We start from the raw sequence: 27,777 nt of genomic DNA on the forward strand, positions 1-27,777 counted from the left end.
CGTGGGCTCTCTGCTGTGCAGGTGAGTAAGAAGGCTGGAGAGGGTATAAGATCAGGGAATGCAATTCTGTTTTCCAGACAGTGTGGAAGAGAATGTGTGTGGGTTTCAGTTTTCTTTTAACTACTGGTGTTTATTTTTGGATCGCAGGGCTGTCCCACTGGTGTTATACCTCTGCAGTCCAGCAAGCTGCACATCTGCCGTCTGTTGCCACATTAGTCAAGCTTTCATTTTAAAGCTGATTAATTTCCCAAAGCATTGCGTTTTTATCAGACCTGATTTTAAAAAAAAAACTTTTTTTTTAATCCTGCGAGATTGGGCATGTTATTCTAGAGCAAAGAGTTTTATTTAAAAAAACACAGATTATACGTTTGAAAGAAGTTGCATGGTTTTGAAAACAGTGTATCACCATCTTCTGTATAACTGTATATAACTGTATAACTGGGTTTCTTTATCCAACTCTTATTTAGTAATCTGAGTCCTCTTCAAGTCCCTTTAATTTTTAATGCAAAAACAATCGTAAAGCTCCTGCTGAAAAGAAACATAACCAACATCTCTGAAGGGGAAGATTAAACCAATACAGTATGTTTCATCCCAATGAACAATAAGTGAAATGCTGCGGTTCTCAGGGAGCGATGCAAAAGGATTCAGTTTAAGTATTAAATACTTGCAATCAACCTTATTTTGAAAAGTGTGTGTTTTGTGCGCGATGTTGACATACATTGTAGTTCCATGTTCAGTATGTTCCCCTTTACAACATCGTAAAACAAGTGTGAACAGTGCAGTTGGCAACGTGCCATGTGTGAGGTACTGCACCTTGTGCTCAGTGATGCAGCAAAGCGTATAGGCAAGATAGATTTTTAAAAGTGAACATGCCCAGGGTTGATATTTGTTTCTGAAGCACAGTCATGCGGTTCATTTTCAAGACACCGGTCATGTCCCAAATCTGGCGAGAATGTTTTGGCATTGTTGGTTGTGTGGGGAGGAAAGAGGTGGATTCAGGGTTGATACCAATTATCAACATTCAATGTTTGCAATTGGACACGGTGAGAGGGGTTGGAGAGGGTATAAGATCAATACAACGATCTGAGTCGTGTCCGAACCAGACTCAGGATCATACATGACCTGCTCATTATTTAACTAATGATGGATTAGAATGGCAAATTCATTCAGATAGTGATCTGATGCAAAGCTTTACCGTCCCCAAAGGCTCTGGCTGTTTCAATAGGAATTTTACAATTGTTTTTGCATGAAATGAATTTGAAGCGGCCTCTGGCTTAATCCCCTAAAGCCAGTGCAATTATCGTATTGAAAAGTCCGTATTGAAAGTCCGCATTCTTTGTTCATTCCAACCTTCGCCAGTGTTGGATAATGGAATACTGTGCAATACATCAGAATTGGCAACACAGTCTTTGCCTTTGCCTCTTGACAGCCTTTCATTCATCATGACAGCTGTACCATGGCTGATTCCAAAATATTCATTAGTCAAATCCATATATGAGCAATACCGATATATACCAATACACCAATACACATATATACTATATATTATATAATAATAATCCTTATTGCTCATATATGGATTTGGCTAATGAATATTTTGGGATCTTATTTTATGCCTTTCCTATAGTCATACAGACATACAATACGTACACATATATATGAATATCATTTTGGGAGCTCTCCAGCAAATTGGATCCCAATTCTGTTTAGATGGGGTCCATGTTACTCATTTATCAATCTTAATGAAGTAAGATGATTAAGACAGTTGGACCTTGGCCATTTGCTGCCTTCCCCCTCAACCACACTCTTATTGAACTTATATTTTGCCCATTTAGCTGTGGCTCAGCTGTATCTTCTCTGAAGATATATTTTCTCAAGTGGCCAAAGCTTACTCAGCCCCTGAGTTAACACCAAGCTCTCCGTGTCTTCTACTTAACTGGAGAAATCACCAACTAATCACAATCTGACTCTTTCAAAACAAAAGCCTTGCAAAGCAGATGAAAATGCACATATTTAAATAACATTTTCAGGCTCTTTCGATTTGGGGAAAAAGGGACTCATTGTGTAAAATGCCAAGAATCAGCATCATTTGGAATACCCTAACTTAATGGTGTTGCAGCTGTTGGTGTAGCACTAGGCCACACAGAATGACACAGGTTTTATTGCTAGGTCTATGGTAATTGCAGAAAGACTAGAAGTTGGGATGCTTTATCTGATTAGAGTAAGTTACACCTCCCAATCTCAGTCAGTCATCTCTGATGGGAAATGCTGGAGGTGATTGTTAGCTAAGGACAAGATTGAGCTCAGTCATAATTTCACTATCGTTAAATAACCCACTGTCTAGCCTAAACACATTCTTGAGATGAAACTTTAAGGCAAGGTCCCATCGGTCTGTTTAGATGGATGATAAAATCCCAATGATACTATCCAGAAAGAGAAGGGAGTTTCCTCTGGTGTCCTGACAAAAAGTCCTCCAGATGTAATTGATCATTCACTTCATGGCTGTTTGTAAAATATTACTGTGTGCAAAGTGTGTATCACATGCAGCCACAACTATATAATCACTTATGATCCATTGAAGGTTTGACATGAAAAGCTTCAATATTAAGTGCAAGGATTATTTATTTATGAAGAATGGTTACTTGAGTGAGCTATCAGAAGGTTCTTAGCAACTCTAGAAATACATCCCGACAAAGAGGCGTGAAATCAGCAAGCGTCTAAAATTACACATATTACTGAAAAATAGGGTGTGTTACTGTAACACGAGGAGCATCCTGTATTAATTTATGAATCTTTCAACTTGAGTGTAAAGCTAACTCCATGTTAAAACATTGGGTTATGATTGCAGTCGCCACCCAAACCACCTCCTCACCAAAGAAGAGCCATGCCATTACATCCTAGAAGCCAGTCGCTGGTGTGTGGCAAATGTTAAAGCGAAAGCAATGTTGTTAGCACCAATGTTAAATAAATCCTTAATATTCTTCAAAGCTATAAGCATATTAATGCTTCCATCAAAATACATTTTTTTCTGGATGAATTCAAATATTCTGCAGTATCAGAAAAGCAACAGGTTTTCAGTGGGTTTATCAGCCGGGTGAAATCAAAGACAAAAGTGAAAAAGAGAAGTCACTGGGGACACACAGCAGGTCAGGCAGCATCCAAGGAGAGAGAAAATGAGTTAAGATTTCAGGACTGAAACGTTAAGAAAACCTAAAATATGCACTAATTTGCCTGACCTGCTGCATGTCCCCAGTGACTTCTGTGTTTATACCAGATTTTCAGTATCTGCAGTACTTTGCCTTTAGTGAAAAAGAGAAGCATATCAATAAAAGAATGTTAAACTTATTGTTGAGCATTTATCTCAGTCATAGGTTAGCAAGATAACTAATTTAGGAAGGCGATGCCTGTTTAAGGAGTATTCCACTACCCACATGTGGTGCATATAATCTTGTTGATCATTTCACAATGCCCAAGTGTAAGGCAGAAATAAATGAGTATTGAATTTCTTTACAAATTTATGTAGTAAATACTAAAGTTCATACAAAACTGCTTGACTGTTTTCAAAGGCTGACGTTATGATTTAATGATTCAGTTTGAAGCCTGCAGTCTATGAAGACTCAATCGATTTGGGCAGGAATTGGGAAATAATCTTTTGTTCTTTTATCTATGGAGCTGGGTACTTAAACACAAGGTGATGTGGTTTGAGAACATGGAAACAAAATGATCCAGGTTCAGGCTAGATTCTAATGTTTAAATTGTGTGATAATTTTGAATAAAATTAAGTAAAGCTTGCTGACAAGGTATTACCTGGCTCAAATTGGTGCACTTTCACCTCTGAGTCAGACAGATGTGATTCTGGGGAGGACAAGTTTGCAGGGCTGTGGGGAGAGAGCGAGGGAGTGGGATTGAATTGGATAGCTCTTTTAAAAGAGCCGCCACAGAAACGATGGGACGAATGGCTCCTTCTGTGGTGTATAATTCTATGATTCTATGATTCAAGCCCCCTGGACTTCGAACTCCTAGTCTCAGCTAACTCTCCAATGCTGTGCTGGGTGAGCACTTCATTGTCAGAGTTGATCTGTAAGAGAAAGGAGAATAAAGAAAAGATTCTATGGCATTTAAATAAATAAATAATAATAATCCTTGCATTTGATATAAGATCTCATCATGGCGGCAAGGCATCACAAAGTGCTTCACAGGATTTTACTGTAAAGTATAGTGACTGTATTTCTAGGTGAATGCGGCAGCCAATTTATGGATCGCAATACGCAACAGATATGGAGTAAAGCTTGCTGAACATACCCAGTCTAGCTAGTTCAGTCTAGAGAAGTACGGACATATAGCTATGTATTATTTTTTAATGTGGTTGTTTTCTGGGAGACATTACATGTCAATTTTTCCAGTCTTTTTTGGAATGTTATATGTTGAAGAGAATAAAGCTGATTTATGCAAACGTAACCCATACAAATCGCATCTGGAAAATAATTTTGGAATGTGACTCTTATTGTAAGTATTGCTGCAGAAACTAGTTTCAAACCATTTTAACCAAACTTAAAGGACATTGTTCCAGCTTCAGGCTAAAATGGTAATTTGTGCAGCAAAAAACATTATTAATAATAATTTATAACTTTCAATACATTTAACAGCAACCATAGTTTAAATTTATTTGGATCAAAACAGAGAGCAACAATTCTAATTATTTGGGAGTTCATAAAAAATAAATTGCAATATTTATTTCCTGTATATAATTGCATAAAGATATCATATATTCTGTTTATTCTAGTGGCCAAATTACAGGAGAAAGAAATGATGATGAGGAAATCAGCTGCAAACTTATTCCTGATTGTTTCCAACTGACCTTGGCTAAAAATTATATGTGTGTGGAAATCAGCTGAGGACCGTCGAGGGATTAGCTGTGATGCCCCAAGTTCAAGTAGCCTACTGACGCTTTCTGTGTGAGCTCACACATGAATAATTGTGTATGGCAAAGTACCAGAGGCCTGTTAGTGGCCATAGTACCTTACCCCAGCAAGTGTCATTGGTTTGAAAAAACAGAAGGGAAGAAAATTGGCAAACATCTTTTTTTCTTTTATATTAACTTTGTCTCTGGAGATGGCATTGACAAAGTTCAATTGGATAATTGCACATGGAAAACACCAATAGTATCAATGCAATCTGAGCCTCCAATTTTAAGCCTCATTTTGCACATTATTATTTATAGAGGTGCCAATAAAACATAGTTGTCTTTAGCTTTAGCAGCTGAAGCTCCATCTACCCTTTATATGGGTACCAAAACAACCGTTGAGGAGAATGCTGGTCCCAAAGAAATGGTCTCATACAGTAATCTTGTGTGTGTGATGTTTTCTGAATTTAATCTGTTAACAGAATATTCTTTGGAATGTAATTAGATGGTTTCTAAATCAAGGGTACTGGTAGTTAGCATTAGAGAATTGCTTCAGGATGTGATTCTACAATATTAATGCTCTTTTTAAATATGTAATGTAAAACCAAGGTTTGATCCTTAGTCTGTAAGGAGTTAGCTGGAATCAACCAAAGTGGTAATAGAACCACCACAATTAGCCTCAGTGTTCTGGGTTGTTGAGAGGAAACTGTTCCTCATTATAATCCGATGGATTGTATAGAAATGCTTGTGTTTGGATGTTAGTGGGTGGGATCAGACTCACCTTCGTTCATGTCAAATAGCTGGCCGATATTTCTTGGAGGACATGTGCATAATGATCATTTGGATGAAGTAAAATATGAGGGGAATGCTTCTAGTAGAAGCACAAAAGGAGAATATTAGCCTGCATTGTTAATAATAATACTACTCATCCTTGCATTTGATATACCGCCTTATCACTTATTTGAGATGTCTCAAAGCGCTTCACAGAATATACTATAAAGTGAATTGACTGTATATTTGTGGGCGAAACACGGCAGCTAATTGTGCACAGCAGCGTCCCACAAACAGTTATGGATTGAGTGACAAAATTATCATTATTGATTTTTTGAAGGGATTATAACCCCCAGAAAAGCGATCCACCAATCGAGTAACAGGTTCCTACTTACTGCTAGGTAAACAGAGGCATGTGGAACAGCAAAAGTTGGCCAATGTTTGTGTTAGAAATGTAAATATAATGTCATAATCAAGAGTGATCAATATTTCCACAAAGAAATTAACGATCATGAATGAGTTTTGATATCCAGGAGTTTAGAGAGTTATCAATGTTGACCGTAGGGTGATAAACATCAAGTCAAGCTACTGTATTAGTTAATGATGCACTGTAGCTGACCTTAAACACTTGCCTTGAAAAGATATAGTTCGAAGATTTTCTTTATTTCGTAAAGGAAAAGGAAAATATTTACCATGGCTATATAAATCCACTGGAATGTTAGCTTTCAAATAAGTTTTCAGTAGGTGCCTTATTATTGACAATTCTGTAACCAAATAGTCATGCTTTGAATTAGTCATTGTTATTTAATTGCAGGAAACCATTCAATTCAAAATTGTAATATGTGTGGAATATGATGATTCCATTATATTTCAGTATCTTCTTTACCACAGAGTAATATTTATCTGGAACAGGAAAATGTGCAATGTGAAAAATCACTGTCTACATTTCACAGCAAATTAATATGCATTGTTTCTCCACTGGTCAGTTAGCCAGGCACAGATCACATTGAAATTTTTTAAATGCTTTCTATGCATGCTTTGACACACTGCAAACGTCTGATACCAGTGAGAATGATACAATAATATACTATCTTGTATAATGGTTTTGTGATCATCCTTGAAAATTGCTTGTACACCTACACAATTGCATGAGTCATTGAAGGAGGGTTAAAAATAAAAATTACTGGGGCAGAGAGGAGGAAGATGTAGTGAGAAGGAGGACAGGTTTGAATAATGGTGATACAGGGATGAATAATAATAATAATAATCCTTGCATTTGATATAGCGCCTTATCATGTCTCAAAGTGCTTCACAGAATATACTGTAAAGTGAATTGACTCTATATTTTGTGGATGAATATTCTGAACGTTTTGTTCAAATATATTCTGGAATTAATTGAGATTCTATCCCTTTATCTCTCTTTATGCAACAATAGGATGAACAATAGTAATTTACAGCACTGAAGGGATCATTCGGCCTATAGTACTTGTGTTAGCTCTCTGCAAGAGTTATTCATTGTTATCCTTCTGGTTTGTCTCCATAACATATATATATATATATTCTCCTGCTGCTAAATGTAGTGATTTTGATGATGTGTGCTTCAAACAGAAAAAAAATTCATAAGCGCATTTTGGGATTGGATAACAGTGGTTTACAAAGTGATTATTACTTCAACTCATTCATTAATGGATACTCCACACGACCAAATATTCATACTTTGAATTAGTCATTAGCTGACACACGAGAAATGTGTGTACTTCCATCGTTTTGGAAGACGGATTCCATAAGTCAGCAAGATCCGGATGGCATTGTAAGTGTCATGAGATGAAAGCTCAAACAGTTAATTAAACTATTGGCTGGTGTTAAAATTGTTACATCTTTAAATCTCCATCTTGGGTGCTTACATTTTTATATAATGCTGTATTGTGCTTTTCTTTTAAATTTATGGGAGGCAGATGTACCTGGTTTTAACCTGGATTGCTTATTGAATTAAAGTACATTTTATTTAATAGTATCTATGGATTTAATGTTGACAATGACACGTAAATTCAGATTAGTTTGATTGCATGATTTAATAAATAATTCTGGATGGCATAGTCAGCATTGGCACAGCAGTACACGGCATTGGATTGATGTAAGCTTGTGTTCACAGTTCTCAGTAGTGTTGTTCTCCCTATCTGCTGTGCTGAATGAGAGCCATCCATTCCCCACAAAGAAAGGAGTAAAATAATGAATGGAATATAATTTGCAATAAGAATAATAGTTATGTTTGGTATAGAGCATTGTGGCTATCGTTTTTGGTCAGCCAACAACGTACATTTTCTTCATTGAATATTTCTTGATTTATGCTATAGTTTTCAATCAAGAAAAACCTGGAAACAGACTGCTGATTGAATACGGATTTGACTAGACGAGTGCGAATATTCAGGGGACTGCTTCTTCACAGATCCGAGGGCCACTTGGATTGGCCAGCATTGGTATAGAGTCTTTCAATTCAGGAGGATATACCAAAGTGCTTCACAGGATATATAGCAAAGTGCAGTGATTGTGTTTACGTCTAAGAGGTGGTTTGGAAGGCTTGGAACAGGTTAAATGTTCACTTTCCTCGACACTGCAAAGCACAAAATAAGAGGATAAAGCAGGTGAGAAAATATCTTAAATCTGGGTGTCTTACATTTTTCACCATTTCACTATAATTTTTGTAATTACCACAGCACTCAGTCACATTAGAGATCTGCATGAAATCTGGTAACATTTCATGTCTTTTCACTTCATTCACGTGTGTGCTGCTCAACATTACTAAGGCAGATTAAACTTGTAATTCTTTGGATTGAGTGGAAACATAGGCTTTTGCTGCTTAACCTTCACCTACTAATGACGGACAGGATTAGAAAAACACTATTACATACGGACTGTTCAGTGAGATGAGATTCATTGCAGGAGACACATTCTGGAGGAAGAGTTATTAGGCAGTTTAAATTCTATAAATTTGTCAGAAACTCATAAAGGTGCTGATGAATTTATGGAATTTAATGCAGCTCAAGCAGTAACTGAGCACTGTCTGGTGCCAAGATTGAGTAATATGTTTCATCTCCACCCTGGCTGCTTATTCTTTTTATGATACTATTTATAATATTGTATGTTTTAAAAAAAAGTGATAAGATCATCACTACTAATTTACTGGACCAGATGCATTATGCCGCATTATGTATTGTAAGGGTATTTATGACAAGTATTGAGGGTTATCAATGACAAACAGAGGAGTGTTAGATTATTTCTATGTATAAGTGAACACAGCAGGAATTATTCTGTGAGAAGTGCTTCTGTGTATTTGGTTTGATTGGAAATCTGGAAGCTGCAGCATTCTGTTCAATTCAGCTTTTCACTGTAATTGTTGCTTTTATTTCCATGAATATTTTACAAAAATAGATATGTGCAAAAAATCAGTTCCTTGGCTTGGTACAGAATAAGAAACTCATCATTGTTGTATCAACTGGCATTTGAGAAAGAATTAGACCTGGAGCACTGGATCCCTGTTTTGATGGTCTATATATATTACATACATATAAAAAGGGCAGTGAGCATCTGGGAGTTGTTTCATCTGCATCTCACTGTACCTGACTGATCTTTCTATTTTCATACCTGATTGGAAAGACAAGTTATCTTACTCCACATGCCTCTGTTTAACTAGCAGTAAGTAGGAACCTGGTTGTTATTCGACTGGCGGATCGCTGTCTGGGGATAATAATCCATCCAAAATAATAGTAATTTGGTCACTCAATCCACAACTGTTTGTGGGACATTGCTTTGCGCAATTGGCTGTATTTCAACCACAAAATACACAATTACTACACTTTACAGTATATTCTGTGAAGCACTTTGAGATGTCTCGATGACACGATAAGGCACTATATCAATTGCAAGGATTATTATTATAAGACGCTTTATCAAATACAAAAATTACTAATATCTTATGAAAAGATAAAAGTATCTGAGGTTTTATAAATTTCAGAATGCTATGCCAGATGTCAACTGACAATTCACATGTGTTTTATTTTTTCCTTGATGTAAACAATCACTTGACTGAGCAGCACAACTACCGCTTATTGTTATAGAATAAAACCTGTAGATTATGCTTGTTCAAATATAGATTTCTGTCCAAAAATATACATCTCTGTGTAAATGTGTACAAAAGTTAAAATAAAATGTGCTATCATTTGTGACAATGAATATAGCTGAAGTAAAGCTCAAAGTAATATAAACTAAAGCAAAAACAATTTACATTTCTAATAGCACCTTCTAAGAAGACATCTCAAAGCACTTCACAAAGCTAATTGAGAACCTAAGCTTGGAGGAGAGAGCATACAAATGAAACAATCTTGCTACAGAATACATGTAATAAGTGTCATTTTTTTAACCTTGATTCCATGAAATCAAGTAGCTAGCAGGATTTTTTATACCGGTTGAGGAGATCTAATGATAATTCTACACATTATTTAGTTTGCTAAAGCAAAGGCACTTTGGACAGTTAGCCTACAGTTGTTGGTCTGATTCCCACCCTGCTAGGACTGTTTCATGCTGCAATTCACAGCATAATTATTAACTACCAGCAGTAAGTTAACATATCCAATCAGCAGTTAATTGAAATTATTCAGATGTACAGCCTCATCAAGCGGAAATAAATTACTTGACCTGTGCTCGTGAAAGTAATATTGTAAAGTGACACTTAAGTCAGAAACTAAATTGTTTATTTTGATGAGACAATTCCACAGCAATAAAAATGCTATTTTTCTGCAACATCTGTTTTCTGAACCACAGAAAAACACAAGAAGGCCTGAACTATGGTTACATGTAACATCAACGAGGTTTCAAACAGTACACAGGAAGATTTGAAATCAGAACAGGCTGTTTAACCCTTTCCACAGTCTATGCAAAATTGTATGTCCCATTCATGAACCTTTGCATTTCAGTGTCCAACACATTCTCCCAAAAGCCTTAAAGGTGATAAAGAAGAACTCAGACATTCTATCCATCTTCAACTCTGTTCAACTGCCTTTCACCAGTCCCAGCAGTATGAATCATTACACTGATGGAATATGTCTATTAATATTTCTATAACTATAACCTATATTCCTAGAAACTTTAATTCCTTACCTCATCAGATATTTTATTCAGTGATCAAAATTATAATGTTTCTTTACAGATTATTTTTAAGGGAAATAACGTACATTCAAGCCTGGCTCAGTCGGTAGCTCTCTCGCCTCCAAGTCAGAATGTTTTGGGTCCTTGCCCACATTGGCAGTGTTGGAGGTGCTATCCTTCAGATGAGACATTAAGCCAAGGTCACATCTGCCTGTGCACATTAAAAATCCCATGGCAATATATGAAGAGAGAGTGGAGTATCCCTAGATTTCCTGGCCAACAATCTCCAAGTTAGAAGTGATCATTCACGTCATAGATGTATGTGGGATATTGCTTTGTGCAAATTAGCTGCTGCATTCACATACAATATACACAGTCACTATGTATTACAGCAAACATCCTGTGTCGGTTTTGAGATATTCTCTGGATGTGAAAGGCATAATATCAAATGCAAGTATTATTAAAATATTAACTGCTTTACCCAGGAATTGATTCCATATATCCAGGAGAGAAAATGGTTCTTTTCATATCACCGGATCACTAGATAACCAAATGAAATAGTCTGCTTGCATTTCCTTTATCTGTACCTCAATATATTAAACATCTATATCATTGTCCATCTATGGTGGGAAATGATACAGGTGTTTAATATGCTGATCCTATGTTGGATGAATGAGCTAAGAGAAATGCCCAGATAACCTACAGCTGGAATGAATTACCAGGGAGAGTGAAAGAAGCTGGGACGCTGGAACCATTTAAGAAATGGATTGAGCCTACAATGGTAAGATAGGTATTCTGGAAGTATAAAATCAAATGGACTGTAAGTTTATGAACTGAAAAATTGCATTCATGATGTGGCCTCACCATACAATGCCAGAGTAACAAAGTGAATAGAGTGAACACAATGAAGCCTGATTGCAACAATGTTATGGATCATAAATAAAGAGCTGCAAATTATCAATATAGAAATTTTGTTGGCATGAGTTCTTAAACACTTAGAATCTTTGGAGAAAGAAGACACCACCTCCTCAGAATAGAAATGCCTGGTAAGTTTTAACTAAAATCTTTTTGTAATTATCCAACAGAGAAATGTTTTCAAGCAGTAATTCTACATTTGCTTGCCGGTGTGAGTTTGTATTCATAAAAGCAAGTCTTGTGTCTTAACTCTTGTGCTAAACTTGAATTCTGCAGTCTCTGAATTTGAAAAAAAATGATGGACCCTTCTTGTCTTCACAGATAAGTCAGGAGAGGAACAAAGATCAATCTCCAAAGATGTACCATCCAGAAAAGCAGAGTCCACACTATAACCCTTCATTTGTTGCTACAGTTGCCCACAAGTTATAGTTGTACACAAATTGGAGGGATTGCAACATCTTGAATAGCTCAGTTGGTTCAGCTGTTGCTCTCCCCTTTATGCTATCAGGGTCTATAGGGTCTTCAGGGTCACCCGGAGGTGTAGATATGTCTGAGAGCTAAATTTGTAATGCAGAAGGTGTCCTCAACAGAACAGGTATCATGCCTGGATACACATATTCTGCAAAAACATGGAACATGTCAGTGAAGTGCTGGCCCTGGACAGCTCTAGCACCATCCTGTCCTGTGGCTGACACTCCAGTTCAGTGCTGGGGAAGCTCTGCATCATTGGAGTTATTGTCCTCTGTTAAACTAAGACCCTAGCTACTTGTTTAAGAGAACGCTAAGGATCCTATGGCACTTTTGAAAAAGAGAAGGAAGTTTCTCATTGTGTCCTGGCCAACAATTGCCCAGCTAAAATAATTTGTTAATTTCATGACTGTTTGTAGGATATTGCAGTGTGTAAATTGGCTGTCTCGTTCACCAACAAATACACAGTCAATACACTTTACTGTATATCGTATGAAGCGTTTTGAGAACTCCTCCCTACCTGAAAGGTGCAAAACGAAATATCAGGATTATAATATCCCCTGGCAGTCTCCGGAATAGTTTGCAGTTAGGCTGGGCAAGTTGATGGAGCAGATTCTCCAAAAGACATTTCTTGTAGAGCTGAGATAGCTTCTGGGTTTGAGAACCACCTTAATTGAAATCCTTCAAGTAACTGGTCCTACTAAAACTTGGCAGGTCATACTTTGTAATTCTGTAAATAGAACAGTCTGAATTATTTTAAGAACCCAGATCATGGTAAAATATCAGACACTGTTGGAAAAAATGGAACAATGTCTTTCAGGACTATTTTGCTGTGGCAGATATTGTTTTAGTAGTGACCCAAGCTAATATATATATATAGAAAGGAAAAAGTGTATTTTCTTTTCAGTGAATTTTATATTCAAAATTAATATGCAAGGTTGTAATAAAGCCAAATACCCCAAAGATATATTTTCAATTATTGTGTAATTGAAAATGTACTTGACCTTTATTTTTGTCTCCAGTGTGTTCTATTTCCCTTCTTGGTGTGGTTTTTGAATTCTATTTCATGGGGAAGGGGAGCGGGAATATTGTTCCTCCACAGTGATGAAATAATATATCATTTAACTAGTGGAAATATGTAAGATTACTTAATTTAGATTGATCTGCTCCCCCACACATGGGCTCACTTTTCTTGTGTCAATTGGCATAAAATATATGGAAAAATAGGGAAACTGGATTAGACAGATAAAGAGAACTGATAAAAAAAACATTACAGCATGGAATCAGGCCATTCCGCCCAACAAGTCCAGCCCTTTGGGATGTTAACCCGATGTGAAAGCTTCCAAACAAATGTAATTTGTTGTTGTGTTTGTATTCTACATAAGCTTCCATTCCGCTTAATTCCCATTTTCTACAACAACAACAAGATTGCATTTATAGAGCGCCTTTCACGTCTGGAGGATGTCCCAATGCGCTGGACAGTTGGGTCGGGACCTGAGCAGGGGGGAAATGGTCAGGGTGAGGGGAGGGAAGGAGCGAGGAGGGGGTAGAGAGTCGAGAGGAGAGCTGAAGGCACGGTCAAAGAGAAAGGTCTTGAGACCGGCCTTGAAGGAGGAAAGGGAGGAAGCAAGGCGAAGGCACTGGGGGATAGAGCTCCAGAGCCTAGGGGCTGAGAGGCTGAAAGCCCGGCCACTGATGGTAGGGCAGTTGGGGCGGGGGATGTGGAGCAGACTGGAGCCAGAGGAACGGAGGAAATGGGCAGGTAGGTGGGGGGATAGTAGGTCGGAGAGGTAGGAGGGTGCAAGGCCGTGAATGGCCTTGTAGGTGAGGATGAGGATGTTGAATTCGATCCTCTGGGGGATGGGGAGCCAGTGGAGGCGAGCGAGGGTGGGAGTGATGTGGTCGCGAAGCCTGGTGCGGGACAGTACACGAGCTGCAGAGTACTGAATGACCTGCAGCTTGTGGAGGGAGCTGCCGGGAAGGCCGACGAGGAGAGAGTTCCCGTAGTCCAGCCTTGAGGTGATAACGGCGTGGACCAGTGTTTCAGCAGCGTGAGGGGTGAGGTAGTGCCGTAGTCTGGCGATGTTCCGGAGGTGGTGGAAGGCAGTGCCAGCTGTGGCGCGGATGTGGGGAAAAAAGGACAGCTCAGGGTCTAACAGAACACCGAGGTTCCTGACTGGCTTTGTGAGATGGAGAGTGCAGCCTTGGATGCTGATGGTGTCAGCGCCTGAGGTGCGGAGGCACTGACGTGAGCCAATCAGGAGGGCCTCAGTTTTGCACACATTGAGCTGAAGAAAGTTGTCTCTAGTCCAGGACTCGATGTCGGACAGGCAGGCTGTCAGGACATCGGTGGTCGTGGAGTTGAGGGTACAAGAGGAAAGGTAGAGTTGGGTGTAATCCGCATACATGTGGAAGTTAACCCCATGTCTGCGGATAATGTCACCAAGTGGGAGCATATAGAGGGTGAAGAGGAGGGGACCAAGGACATAGCCCTGAGGGACACCGAACGAGACAGTGTGGGGGCTGGAGGAAAAGCCGTTTGCAGAGACAAAGTGAAGACAGTGGGAGAGGTAGGACCTAAACCACTCAAGGACAGGGCCTTGAAGGTTTAAATCAATAATAAAATTGGTCATTTTCAATCTACGACTGTTTGTGGGACATTGCTGTGCGCAATTGGCTGCCGCGTTCGCCCACAAATATACAGTCAATTCACATCACAGTGTGTTCCGTGAAGCGCTTTGGGACGTCCTCCCGACGTGAAAAGCGCTATATCAAGTGCAAGGATTATTATTATTATTAATGTTATTATTGAGGTAGGAGGACAGGCGGTGGAGGAGGATAGGATGGTCGACCGTATCGAATGCGGCCGATAGGTCGAGGAGTACGAGGAGGCAGAGGGAGCCTTGGTCCAGATGGTCAAGGTGTCATTGGTGACCTTGACTAGGGCGGTTTCCGTGCTATGGGCAGAACGGAAACCTGACTGGAGGGGTTCCAAAAGTGAGTGGGTGGAGAGGAAAGCGCGCAGCTGGGAGGCGACGACTCTTTCGAGAACCTTGGACAGGAAGGGGAGTTTGGAGATGGGCCGATAACTTGATAGCTGCGACGCATCAAGGGAGGGTTTTTTCAATGTGGGAGTGATGGTGGCAGTTTTGAGGGGAATGGGAACAGAACCAGAGAGGGACAGATTAATAGTGTCTGTGAGAAGTGGGGCAAGGAGGTGGAGTTGGGAGATAAGCAGTGGAGTGGGGATGGGGTCCAGGGGAGCAGGTGGTGGGTTTCAAGGACAGGATGAGTTTGGTGACAGAGGGTGGGGAAACGGGTACGAAGGTGTGTAGGGGATTATGGGTAAGAGTCGGAGTGTGGGAGGGAAGGGGTGGGGGGTGGGTGGAAGTTGGAGGGGCAGTGACCGCGGAGCGGATTCCCTTGATTTTGGATTCAAGGAAACCCAGCATCTCCTCGCAGTGAAGGTTGGAGGAGATGACCTGCGCGGGATGGTGGGGGGGGACAGAGGAGTCGGGATGTCGTGGAGAACAGAAGCCTGGGGTTGTTCTTCGCCTCCATTATTATTCTGGGGTAGAAGGACGAAATCGCCGAGGCTAGAGTGGAGCAGTAAATTTTGAGGATGTCCAGCCAGATTTGCTGGTGGACCGTTAGGCCAGATTTGAGGCAGGTGCGTTCAGCGGCCCGCACCTGGTTCTTCAGTGAGCGGAGGTGATTGGTGAACCAGGGGGAGGAGCGAGAGTAAGAGACAGTACGGGAGGTGATGGGGGCAAGCGTGTCGAGTGTGGAGGAGAGGGTGTTGTGGAGGAGGATGAGAGCAGAAGAGGGGTCAGTGAGGGATGAAGGCCAGAGGGAGAGGAGTTCAGAGGACTCCAAGGCAACGGTTAGGGATTGTGGGGGTAACTTCTTCCAAGGGCAGTAGAAGATGGTGGTGGGTCTGGTGAAGGTAGGGAGGGGGGTGGACGTAGTGAAGGAGATGAAGTGTTGATCAGAGATGGCCTTGTCGGTAATGGTGACCTCTGAGACACTGAGGCCCCGGGTGATCACCAAATTGAATGGGTGGCCGTGAATGTGAGTGGCGGAGTTGATGTGGAGGGAGAAGTTGAGCGAGGAGTGGAGGGAGGAGAAGTCCGAGGAGATGGAGCAGGAGGGGATTACATTGCTTGAAGTTACATTACAAGTTACATTGCTTGACAAAACGGTTCTCTGGAAAATGGCAAAGTTGCCCCAATTAACCAAAGGAATGACTCCAATTCCTGACGTCCTTATCCCTTAGTCCTTGTTGCTTTAAATCTATATAAGAATTTACTAACTGGAACAAATGTGGAGTCCTGTAGTTCAGTGGTTAGAGCACTTGTCTCGCAAACGAGAGACCTGGGTTTGATTCCCGGCAGGGTGAAGCTTTGGGCAAATTTCCTTACTCCATATGCCTGATAATAATCTCTCAAAAGAAAAAGGCAATAATATATTGATCGCTTCAATCCAGACTTTGTGGGACACTGCTGTGTGCAATTGGCTGCACATTTCGCCCCAAAATGTGCAGTCAATTCACTTTACAGTATATTCTGTGAACCACTTTGAGACATCTAGAAGACATGAAAAGCGCTATAACAAATGAAAGGATTATTATTATATATTATTACTGCTGTCAAATGTAGCCATATTTCTTTGACTTCCATTTACAAGACAAAATATTATTGAAAAATACTGGTGGAAGAATTATTGAAAACCTCTTTCTTAAAACAGCCAGCAGGTGTGAGAAGATGTTTGAATTACCAATATGCAGTTATAAAAAAATCTGGAATGGATACAAATAGGATTAACAAAGTTTGCATTTAAACAAAACACAATAGTAAACCTTCTTACAATTGATATAGTGGGTGCCTTATGCCAGCAAAACAGCACAAAGTGCTTCACAGGATTTACTGTAAAATGTAATGACTGGATATTTTTGGACCAACACAGCGATGAATTAATGCACTGCAATCTAATTGGTTTCTTATAGATTTTTTAAAAAGATAGATAGAGATTAAAGAATTTCTAGTGCAGGAGCTCCAGGATGAGTGCAAAATTTTGTATTACGTAGCATTTTTTTAAATGCGTTTTTAGTTCCATTTAATTTCAAGTAATTTTATTTTTAGTAAGCTTCCAAAGACTTGTTATACCTTGCCTTTGTATATGTGTCTCTTATCAGTTTGTAAACATGGAGCCTCCATGGATATTCCCTACATGAATAGTATTCAGTGACATTAAATCAAAATCAATAATAATTCCGTTACAATTCAGACAATTAAATTTCAGATTCATTGATCCTCAAAATTAAAGAAATACTGAAAATCTACAGCAGATAGGTCAGCCACTGAATGAGAAAATAAGTTAACTTTTTAGATATAACCTAATATTTGTTTTTATTTCAGGTTTACAGCATTTGCAGGTTTTTCTTTCTATTCATTGTTATGGATATTAAACTTCAACATTTGTGCTATGAGCATCCAATGAATTTTAGTTAAGTGCAATGTAACTAGTGGAACACAGCAGGCAATCTTAAAAGGGAGTTAAATTACCAGCATAGAATAGCTAAATACTGGTTTCATCAATTAACATGTGCCTTGTTACGGGCTTGTCTAAGGCACATTTATATTTTGTAGTCATTATTTTTGATCTCATCAAAGTGAGGGATGTCAGTGCTGGACAATTTGCATTTCTACATCAAACACTCCCAGCTTATGAACAGTATTGAAGAGATTGACAATAAAGCAACTTGTACTTTTCAGTAATAAATAATAGAGAGAAAGCAATCTTTCAACCTAACAGTCTTTGGTGGATATACAGTAAATACAAAAATGAAAGGACTATTGTTCCACCCTGTTCCCCTCGCTGGATTATCTTGTTTTAAATTTGAGAAGTATGTATCCTATACATGAGAGCCTTATTTATTTTCTGATTTACCAGATGTTTGTGTCCATGTTAATCTACTGTTGAACTATCAATGATTTTTATAAAGTTAAAGTTGAAACATATGTAACCTTTAATAAGAAAGATCTATTCAGCTTTGTACCTTATTATTGCATTTGTCTTACTGATAATTCCTTTCTAGCCAGGTAGGAATATATGGATAATTAATATATTAGACTCATGATTTCAATGAATATCCAAAAGATGTCGAAACAAATTTAAACTTAACCTTTTACAAATTAAGGTCAGGTAGAGAGCTCAGATTTTGCTATTGACACGATTGGACTTCACCCCAGCAGACTGAACCATCACTCAGATGTACTAGATGGCAAAGTCAAAGGCCACAAGTTCAGTACTGGCTTTGGGCTCAAATATTTTGACAAAATTGGACATTGATGTGATACTAATCACCAATGGTAATTATCACATTGCATGTTGCATTGTTCATGCCATTGTTGCTAACAGTCATGAACCTTTGTTACAGTACGGCTCCACGTGTGGTTACTTGGATCACTGCTATTAAATGAGATAATGGAAGAGAGCTGGGGTAAAGAATCTATTTAATTATTAGTGTAAAACGATAGGATGTGATAGATAGAGATTCTCTTATGTTGATGTTTAAGACACATTTATCCAGCAAGATGAATGTACATAGGATAAAAAAAAGAGGATTATTCATGATTGAGGCTGCAAATTTGTCACAGCCTTTTTTATCAAATACCACGAAGCAAACATGGTAAATTTAGCCAAAGTCATGGATTTAGGGAGAAATGTTGTTCAAAGTCATGCATAGGTGGCAGAAGTGGGGGAGACAACCAATAGGAAAATGTAATACTTCCTACGCTAGCCAATAAACTTTTTCTTTGGTGGCAGAGTGGGGAGGAACTGCCTCTTACATGGTTGACAACTTCAGGAGTGCAAAGGACAAGCAATGCCCTTGATGAAATATACACCAGATGAAGTTGCATCCCCAAGCTGCCCAACTATTAGCAGCATGGGAGACCAGCATGGAAGACTGAGTTTCTCTATTGGTCATCAACCCGTCAATGATCTCTCTCCTCTGGCTTCAGATTTTCAATGCATTTTTATTAAATTCATGGTACACAAAAAAAAGTCAAGGACAAACAAACATATTCTAGTGTCTGTGACATATTTTACCACTGTGACAAACCTGCAGCCCTGTTCATGATCAATTACTTTGCTTCACTCTTTTGAAGCGTGTTATTGATAATGTGCAACAACATGTAAAAAGTTTCAAGACACCCTGACATCAATGCATTGAATATTTCTCAAATTTCATTCCATAGGTAATGTTAATAACTACCAGAAAGCAATATCTTAGAAATCATATGTTCTAGATTGGTAGAATAATAACAAACATCCATAAAACAGCAATTGAATATGACACAGAATATAATGGCTCGAGTGCAGTGATCTGTGATGGAGTGACCACAGTACATTCTTTTTACACTGGAAGCATAATGTATTGCGTCTATTTCTATCATTTTGTTACTTCAACAAACAAGAACTATGCTCTAATACATTCTATTCCTGGAGCAGTTATATAGGTCAATAGGTATGCTGACACAATTCTTTATTAAGGGATGTCGTAAAGAAATATTGCAAATAAGATTACATTGGGCTGGAAACAATTGAATCAATAGATCAATGTCTTATAGATTTTATTTATGAGGTTGAAGCAAAGAACAGAACTACAAGGAGATATTTTTTCTCAGGTATCAATTTTTAGAAGATAGATTTGCCGTAGGCTAATTCAAGCTTCGGAAATGTGGAGGCAATTTGACCAAGTCATCTGGGAACAGAACAATGAAGTGGTTGATTTTACAGACAAAATAGAGAAGATACTGATTTTGCAGAAAGACGTGGATCATTAATTTGGACACACTTGATTGGTTGCTTTTAATAAATACATGAACAGACAAACACACATAAAAAAACATTCCAATGTACCATTCCTATTTACAACCATCAAATGAATACTCCAGCCAATAATAATCGCAATCCAAGCATTGGATTTCTCAGTAAGCTTGTTGGACAATTATGAATTGAAACAAAAATGAAATCAGAGCAAAGTTGGAACAACTATGCAATTGCACACAATTAATTTGGTTACATCACCTACCCCAGTTCAACAACTCACTCATCATTCACCTTGTACACCCACACAACATAACAATTAGTTCTGAATATACGAGCAGCACCAGAGGAACACACAAATAGCTTTTATTTTTCCCTTCACTTTTTCCCCACTGTATGTTATATGCAATATATGTTTGCACGAGATTTTTCAAGAGACTTGTTCAAATGTTAGGAACAAGTTGTCTCAGTCACTTATACCCCCCCACCCCACCCACAATTAAAGTATTCATTGATGAATACGAGCCTTGCTATTGAAATTTACTGCTAATGCAAAATCTGGCACCAACACAAATGGCACTTGAGAAAGAGATTGGAAAATCACAGTTTGCAAGGAAAGAGTACTTGCACTGCTCTGCCAAGGGGAAAATCTAACGAGTAGCTTCTTCGGTTCTTTCATTGCTCCCTACAATCTCAGTCTCCTTTTCTTTCTATCTGATTTGGTTTTAAGCAGTACTGCTGAAAAAGTATTTTCATTGCCAGGCCTCCACGGAAACATTGAAAGCATTGAATAGCGTGGGCTTGTTAGTTTTCAGATACCTACATGTGACTGCAGTACAGATCAGATGCTTGTGGTTTCATATATTTTCGTTACCTTTTTCAGGCTGAAGATGGTGAATTTTCAATTGGAATGTTTATATAAAATAAATGTTTAACAAGCCAAATCCTAAATAAGCCAAAGCTCCCTGAAATATTTTTTGCCCTTAAATAATATAAATTGGATGAATTTGAACAAATTCAGAATTTAAATTAAGTTCAGTATTACAAGTTAATCACCATTTAGCAGTCTTTGATGCATGATGCAGTCCAGAAATAATTTGAGAGTACATTTAACATGGAGTATTGTGAGAGTTCTTTCACTTGTGCATAAAATTGCCACAGCACGTTACTCGTACCATAGGGATGTCAAATTTACTGGACAATTTGCATCAATAAAAGAACATTTACAATACACCAATAGTGGTACAGTATTCTGTATGTGTCATATACAACAACAACAACAACAACAAGATTCCATTTATAAAGCGCCTTTCACGTCAGGAGGACGTCCCAAGGCGCTGCACAGTTGGGTCATGACCCGAGCAGGGGGGAAATGGTCAGGGTGAGGGAAGGGAGGGAGCGAGGAGGGGGAAGAGAGTCGAGAGGGGAGCTGAAGGCTCGGTCAAAGAGAAAGGTTTTGAGACCGGCCTTGAAGGAGGAAAGGGAGGAGGCAAGGCGAAGGCACTGGGGGATAGAGTTCCAGAGCCTGGGGGCTGAGAGGCTGAAGGCCCGACCACCGATGGTAGGGCGGTTGGGGCGGGGGACGTGGAGCAGACCGGAGCCAGAGGAACAGAGGGTACGGGCAGGTAAGTAGGGGGATAGTAGGTCGGAGAGGTAGGAGGGAGCAAGGCCGTGAATGGCCTTGTAGGTGAGGATGAGGATCTTGAAATCAATCCTCTGGGGGATGGGGAGCCAGTGGAGGCGAGCGAGGGTGGGAGTGATGTGGTCCGAAGCCTGGTGCGGGACAGTACACGAGCTGCAGAGTTCTGAATGACCTGCAGCTTGTGGAGGGAGGTGGCGGGAAGGCCGGCGAGGAGAGAGTTCCCATAGTCCAGCCTTGAGGTGACAAAGGCGTGGACCAGAGTTTCAGCAGCGTGAGGGGTGAGGTAATGGCGTAGTCTGGCGATGTTCCGGAGGTGATGGAAGGCGGTGCCAGTTGTGGTGCGGATGTGAGGGAGAAAGGACAGCTCAGGGTCGAACAAAACGCCGAGGTTCCTGACTGGCTTTGCGAGGTGGAGAGTGCAGCCTTGGATGCTGATGCTGTCAGCGCCTGAGGTGCGGAGGCGCTGACGTGAGCCAATCAGGAGGGCCTCGGTTTTTCGCACGTTGAGCTGAAGAAAGTTGTCTCTCGTCCAGGACTCAATGTCGGACAGGCAGGCTGTCAGGACATCGGTGGTCGTGGAGTTGAGTTATAACTAATTAGTATTAAACTATTAGTAGTAAACTAACGTATTAGTTATAACTAATAATGTAATTCATATTGAAGTGTATAATTTGCATGCAGGAGTATGCAATCAATCTTTAATTCTGTGATATTTAGTATATAATTATTACACAACAACAACTTGGATTTATATAGCGCCTTCCACGCTGGATGGCGTCTCAGAGGACTTTTCTTATTAAGAAGAATAAGAAATAAGAAAAGAAAAGAAATAGGCTTTCATGCAGTGCTGTGGAGTCCTTAGCTCAGTGGCATTCACCTCGCAAGCGAAAGGACCTGGGTTTGATTCCCGGCCGGGCAAAACATTGGGCAAGTTTTCTTACTCACATGCCTCTTTTTACCTAGCAGTAAGTGGGAACCTGGTTGTTAATCAATTGGCAGATCACTTTTCTTATTAAGATTGAAGTTTGACAATAATGAAAATTACGCCCACAGAATTGTCAAACAATGAAATATGTTCAGGAAGCTATTAATATGGCTTGGTTTAGTAAATAAGTCATTAAAACGTTAGACTTACAGCATATGCCCAACTTGTTTGAATTATATAGGGATGCTTACTGATGGCTGAATATTTCTTGAACCACAAAATTCTATCACATGTCTTGTTTATGTCAGGACATTTTGGAAAAAAGAATATGCAGCTAATGGTCAGCACATTTGTTAAATATTTAAAACAATTACTTCCTGATAGAAAATAAAAATTCTTGTGTTTGATAGATGAGAAACAAGGTCATTTGCACTGCTGCCCACAGTGTTGCTTCAGCCTTTGGGACAGTTGGAAACAATTGAGAGGAAGATGGGAGGCAAAAGATAGTGGAGAAAAGAAGGGCACAGTGAGCATGGTTGGTAGTCTTAGAGAAAGTAAGCATGAAGAAGAAGGCTGGCAGAAGACAGTTATCAAATTTAGAGCTAGAAGCTATACAGTGATCTAATGTACCGAGGCTACATTTTTGTTTAGTGGATAATTTTTTAAAAAACTGAATGAAATTAAGGCATTCTTATGCACTTATCTCTACATTGACGCTTGCACAACATCAACCACAATAGATAAACTACTGCTTGCCCCTTATATCTGAACTAAAATGTTTTATTAAGATGCTAGTCTTAAACAGATTACTATAATACTAAGACTAAAGGTGGACTGACTTTTTAAAATTAAAATGATTGATGTTAGACTTGAAGATTTGCAGTTTTGTTTTATAGCGGTTATAAATGTCAAAATGTGAAGTTATGCAGTTTAACATTTAACATATTTTCTTTTGTATTAAATAATAATATAAATAATAATATAATATTCCTTGCATTTGATATAGTGCCTCATCACGTCTTGGAGACATCTTAAAACATTTCTCAGAATATGTTGTAAAGTGAATTGACCGTATATTCTGTGGGTGAAATGCTGCAGCCACTTGCACACAGCAATAAACAGTTGTGACCAAATAATTTTTATTTATTTTGAAGGAATTACTGCCCACGGAAAAGCAATCCGCCAATTGACTAACAACCAGGTTCCTACTTACTGCTAGGTAAACAGAGGCGTGTGGAGCAAGGAAGCTTGCCCAATGTTTTACTCTGCTGGGAATCAAACCTAGGTCCTTTCGCTTGCGAGGTGAATGCCACTGAGCTATAGGACTCCATAGGACTACATGAAAGCCTATTTCTTTTCTTTTTTCACAAAACATCATTATAAATCTTTTGCATTGTTTTCCTTTTTCACAGATCACAGTCAGTGAACTTTAACCTATCTACGCTTTTCTGCGAAGATGTTGACCTGGATACTTCTAAGTGCATTGCTGGTTACAGCCAACTCCCAGCACCTGGATACTCCAAAGACTTCAGACAAAGAAGTATGTGAGAATCTATGCTCCTGTGAAGAAAGAGATGGTTTGCTTCACATAAACTGTCAAGAGAAGGAAATTACTGAAATCTCTCAAATAAAACCTCCAAGACTGCGTACTTACAATCTTAACCTGCAAAAAAATTTTGTGAGCATATTATATCATAATGACTTCATTAACTTCAATAAAGCAATGTCACTACATTTGGGCAAGAATAACCTGCAAGACTTGGAAGCCGGGATTTTCACTGGCCTCAGCTCTCTGAGACGGCTGCATATAAATGGAAATTATTTGGAAGTGCTTAGAGAGGGTACATTTCGAGGACTAGATAATTTGGAATTCCTCCAAGCAAACAATAACTTAATCCACATTATTGAGCCTGGGGCATTTAGCAAGCTCCATAGGCTCAAAGTACTCATTCTTAATGACAATGCAATCCCATTGCTTCCCACAAACATCTTCCGTTTTGTACCGTTGACCCATCTGGACCTTCGAGGAAATCACTTGGAATCCCTTCCATACGTTGGTCTGTTGGAGCACATTGGAAGAATAATGGAACTTCAGCTAGAGGATAACCCTTGGAGATGTGACTGTGATTTATTGGCATTGAGATCCTGGTTGGAAAACATGCCTCCCCAGTCAGATATTGGAAATGTTATATGTCTGCACCCATTTAAACTGAAAGGCAAAATTTTAACCAAAATACCAATGAATTATGTTTGCCCCACTGGGTCTGGCACTATTTTCGAAGATAGCCAGGAATCAAAGCACTTGGTGGTAACCCCAGGTAATGATGAGGGACGTATTGAAATCTCTAATTCTAATAAATCAGTTAAAGAACCTGAACATGATGATGAATTCATACTGCTACCTGATGGACAGGATGATGGCAAAATTACTGCATCACCTATACCACGTCCAGAATCTCCCTGCCAAACAACTTGCCACTGCATTAACCATGCAAACGCAGGACTTCTGATGAATTGTCAGGAAAAAAACATTAAAAGTTTGTCAGATCTTGTGCCCAGTCCACCAAATCCATTAAAGCTTTATTTGACTGGTAACTTTATCCAATCTGTGTTGAGATCTGAACTTCTAGATTATGGCAGCTTGGAGCTGCTACATTTGGGGAACAATCGAATATCACAAATTGAAGAGAACGCATTTATGAACCTCACCAATCTCCACAAAATGTATTTGAATGGGAACAGCATTGTACAATTGTCAAAAGAAATGTTCTTTGGGCTCCACCGTCTTGAGTACTTATATCTTGAGTACAATATAATCAAGGAAATATTATCAGGAACATTCAGTGTGATGCCACAGCTCAAGGTCTTGTATTTGAATAATAACTTGCTGCATAATCTGCCTCCACAGATATTTTTTGGAGTCCCCCTCCTAAGGTTAAATATTAAAAACAATCATTTCATGCATCTCCCTGTGAGTAATGTTGTGGATCAACTCGAGTTCTTGGTACAGATTGATTTGGAAGACAATCCATGGGATTGCACTTGTGACTTGGTGAGTTTAAGGCAATGGGTGGAGAAGCTTAATAAAAACATAACTGTAAGTGAGATTATGTGCGAATCCCCAGAAAAGTTTGCCAAGAAAGATCTGAAAATGTTAAAAAATGAACTTCTGTGTCCTGGCTTGCTAAACATCCCCATCCACCCAACTCCATTTAGTCACATGAGTTTGACTACCACGCCCACCAGCACAGCCTCCAGCCTGCTGAGTTCCATCACAGACACAGTTCCCTTTCAGTTTTGATCCTCAGTATGTTAGTTGTGTTTATATTGATTGTGTTCAGTGCAGCTGGACTGGTGGTCCTGGTGCTCCATCGTCGGAGGAGATCCAAGAAAAAACAAAAAAATGCTCAAGTCCAGGACTGCAGTCCATTGCATGTTCAATACAGCATGTATGGGCACAAGATGACTCACCATACTGAAGAAAGACCAGACATGAATATATATGAGCAGCACAGGATTAGCCCATTGGGTCCGGTGTGTAGGAGCCGGCCTTACAACATTAGAAATGTGGAACTGGACATCGAAAGCAAAGATGACCCAAAAATGACCCGTAGAAGTATCATGGAGAGAGAAAGTGACTCAATGCTCAGGGGTTCCAACATCAAATTCAGTGTAATAGAGCAGAATCCAGATTTTTNACCCCTCGCTGACCCCAGTTCCTTGTACAAAAATATTCTCGAACGAGAAAGAGAACTTCAACATATTGGAATTACTGAATATCTGAGGAAAAATATTCCACAACTGCAGCCAGATGTTGATGTTCGTTATCCATCAAGACACGAAGAGCTGAAACTAATGGAAGCCATCATGTATTCAAGACCCAAAAAGGTTATGGTTGAAGAGATGAAAAACGAATACTTTGAGCTGAAAGCAAATCTACACACTGAACCGGATTATCTGGAGGTACTGGAACAACAGTCAGCATTGAACTAACCATGAGTTGTTCAAGGACACAATATTTTTATCTTGCCCATCATATATTGTGATAAATTAGCTCACTTGCTGTACTAAGACTTAGTGCCTTTACAAGTGATTCCCTTTTCCACAGAACTGCATTTAAATAGAGCAGTAATCCTTATTAAACTCAGGGAACAATAGAAAAAAATGAACTGCCATTGAGAAAGCCGATACAGGTACAGTAATTCACAACAGAATTTGTTTCAACGCACAAGCTAAAACTGTGCAACAGTCCAAGCTTTGAAAGGCAATAGTTGGATCATTTTTAACTTGTAAAGACGATGTAATTAATGTAGGGTAAATATGTTGAAATATGAATCAATGGTGGTTGAATGGAATACCAGAAGGTGTGATCACTGCTTGTGTGCACGGTTTACTCAAAGGCCTTATCTTAATTTTAATTATCATGGTTTCACTCACGGTCTCATGATACGATTTCCCCTATCTGATATAGGAGAGTATTATATGACTTTTGACAATCCAATCTTCTGATGCTGCTGTACTTTTATTTTAAATTATAAACTATGGAGTCTGTACTCACAGATCTGCGAATTTCAAACAACTACTGTAAAAAGCGGACATAGACTTGACCGCGCACTGTATATTTATACTGTGTCATGTTCTCTTGTACCACTTTGTGATGTTTCTCTTGTATTGGCTGTATTATTAAGCATTCCCCAATTACTAAGTTTGGGAACACTTTCACTGCTATTTTTAATATAAAATAAACAAACTTCTTGTAAATCTTTAAATAACTAATCTAAAAAGTTTCATCACTTGCAGAAAAAAAGCACATAAAACCAAAAAGTTGAAAGGTATGGTTTGTTTAAAATAGAATATGGGGCTCTGCAACTTATTTTTTCAATAAGTAAACAAAAGAAAGTGTACAATTACTGTTAGCTATTTATTCTGTACAGTTTTGCAAATAAAATCGGGGTGCCTTTCTTGTTAAAAAAGAAAATGTGCACTGAACTTTTGGCTGAAATAAAGACAAGGTAAAAGAGCTACAGTCTCTCTATTCACAATTTCTTTCCCACTTTGCATCTTTACACTCAATGAGGAGACAGAATGTTTGCTCAATGCAATCGTTCTCTCTATTGTGTTTCAAGACATTTCGGAGAGAAATGAATCAAGAGAAGAAAATCGTAATCTTCAGATTAA

At 39.1% G+C, this 27,777-nt stretch overlaps 1 protein-coding gene across 1 annotated transcript; it reads left to right on the forward strand.

Annotated features, from left to right (window-relative positions):
• LOC103184519 (SLIT and NTRK-like family, member 6) lies at nt 1-27,612 on the forward strand. Its single transcript, XM_007902561.2, is given in 3 exon segments — nt 1-21; nt 24,012-25,886; nt 25,889-27,612. Coding segments are annotated over 2 exon segments (2,535 nt in total). The 5' UTR covers nt 1-21; nt 24,012-24,055; the 3' UTR covers nt 26,593-27,612.
• The last annotated feature ends 165 nt before the right edge of the window (nt 27,613-27,777 follow it).

The sequence above is a fragment of the Callorhinchus milii genome, unplaced genomic scaffold, assembly GCF_018977255.1.
Source record: "Callorhinchus milii isolate IMCB2004 unplaced genomic scaffold, IMCB_Cmil_1.0 Scaffold4, whole genome shotgun sequence".
In the NCBI taxonomy this organism is placed as follows: Eukaryota; Metazoa; Chordata; class Chondrichthyes; order Chimaeriformes; family Callorhinchidae; genus Callorhinchus; species Callorhinchus milii.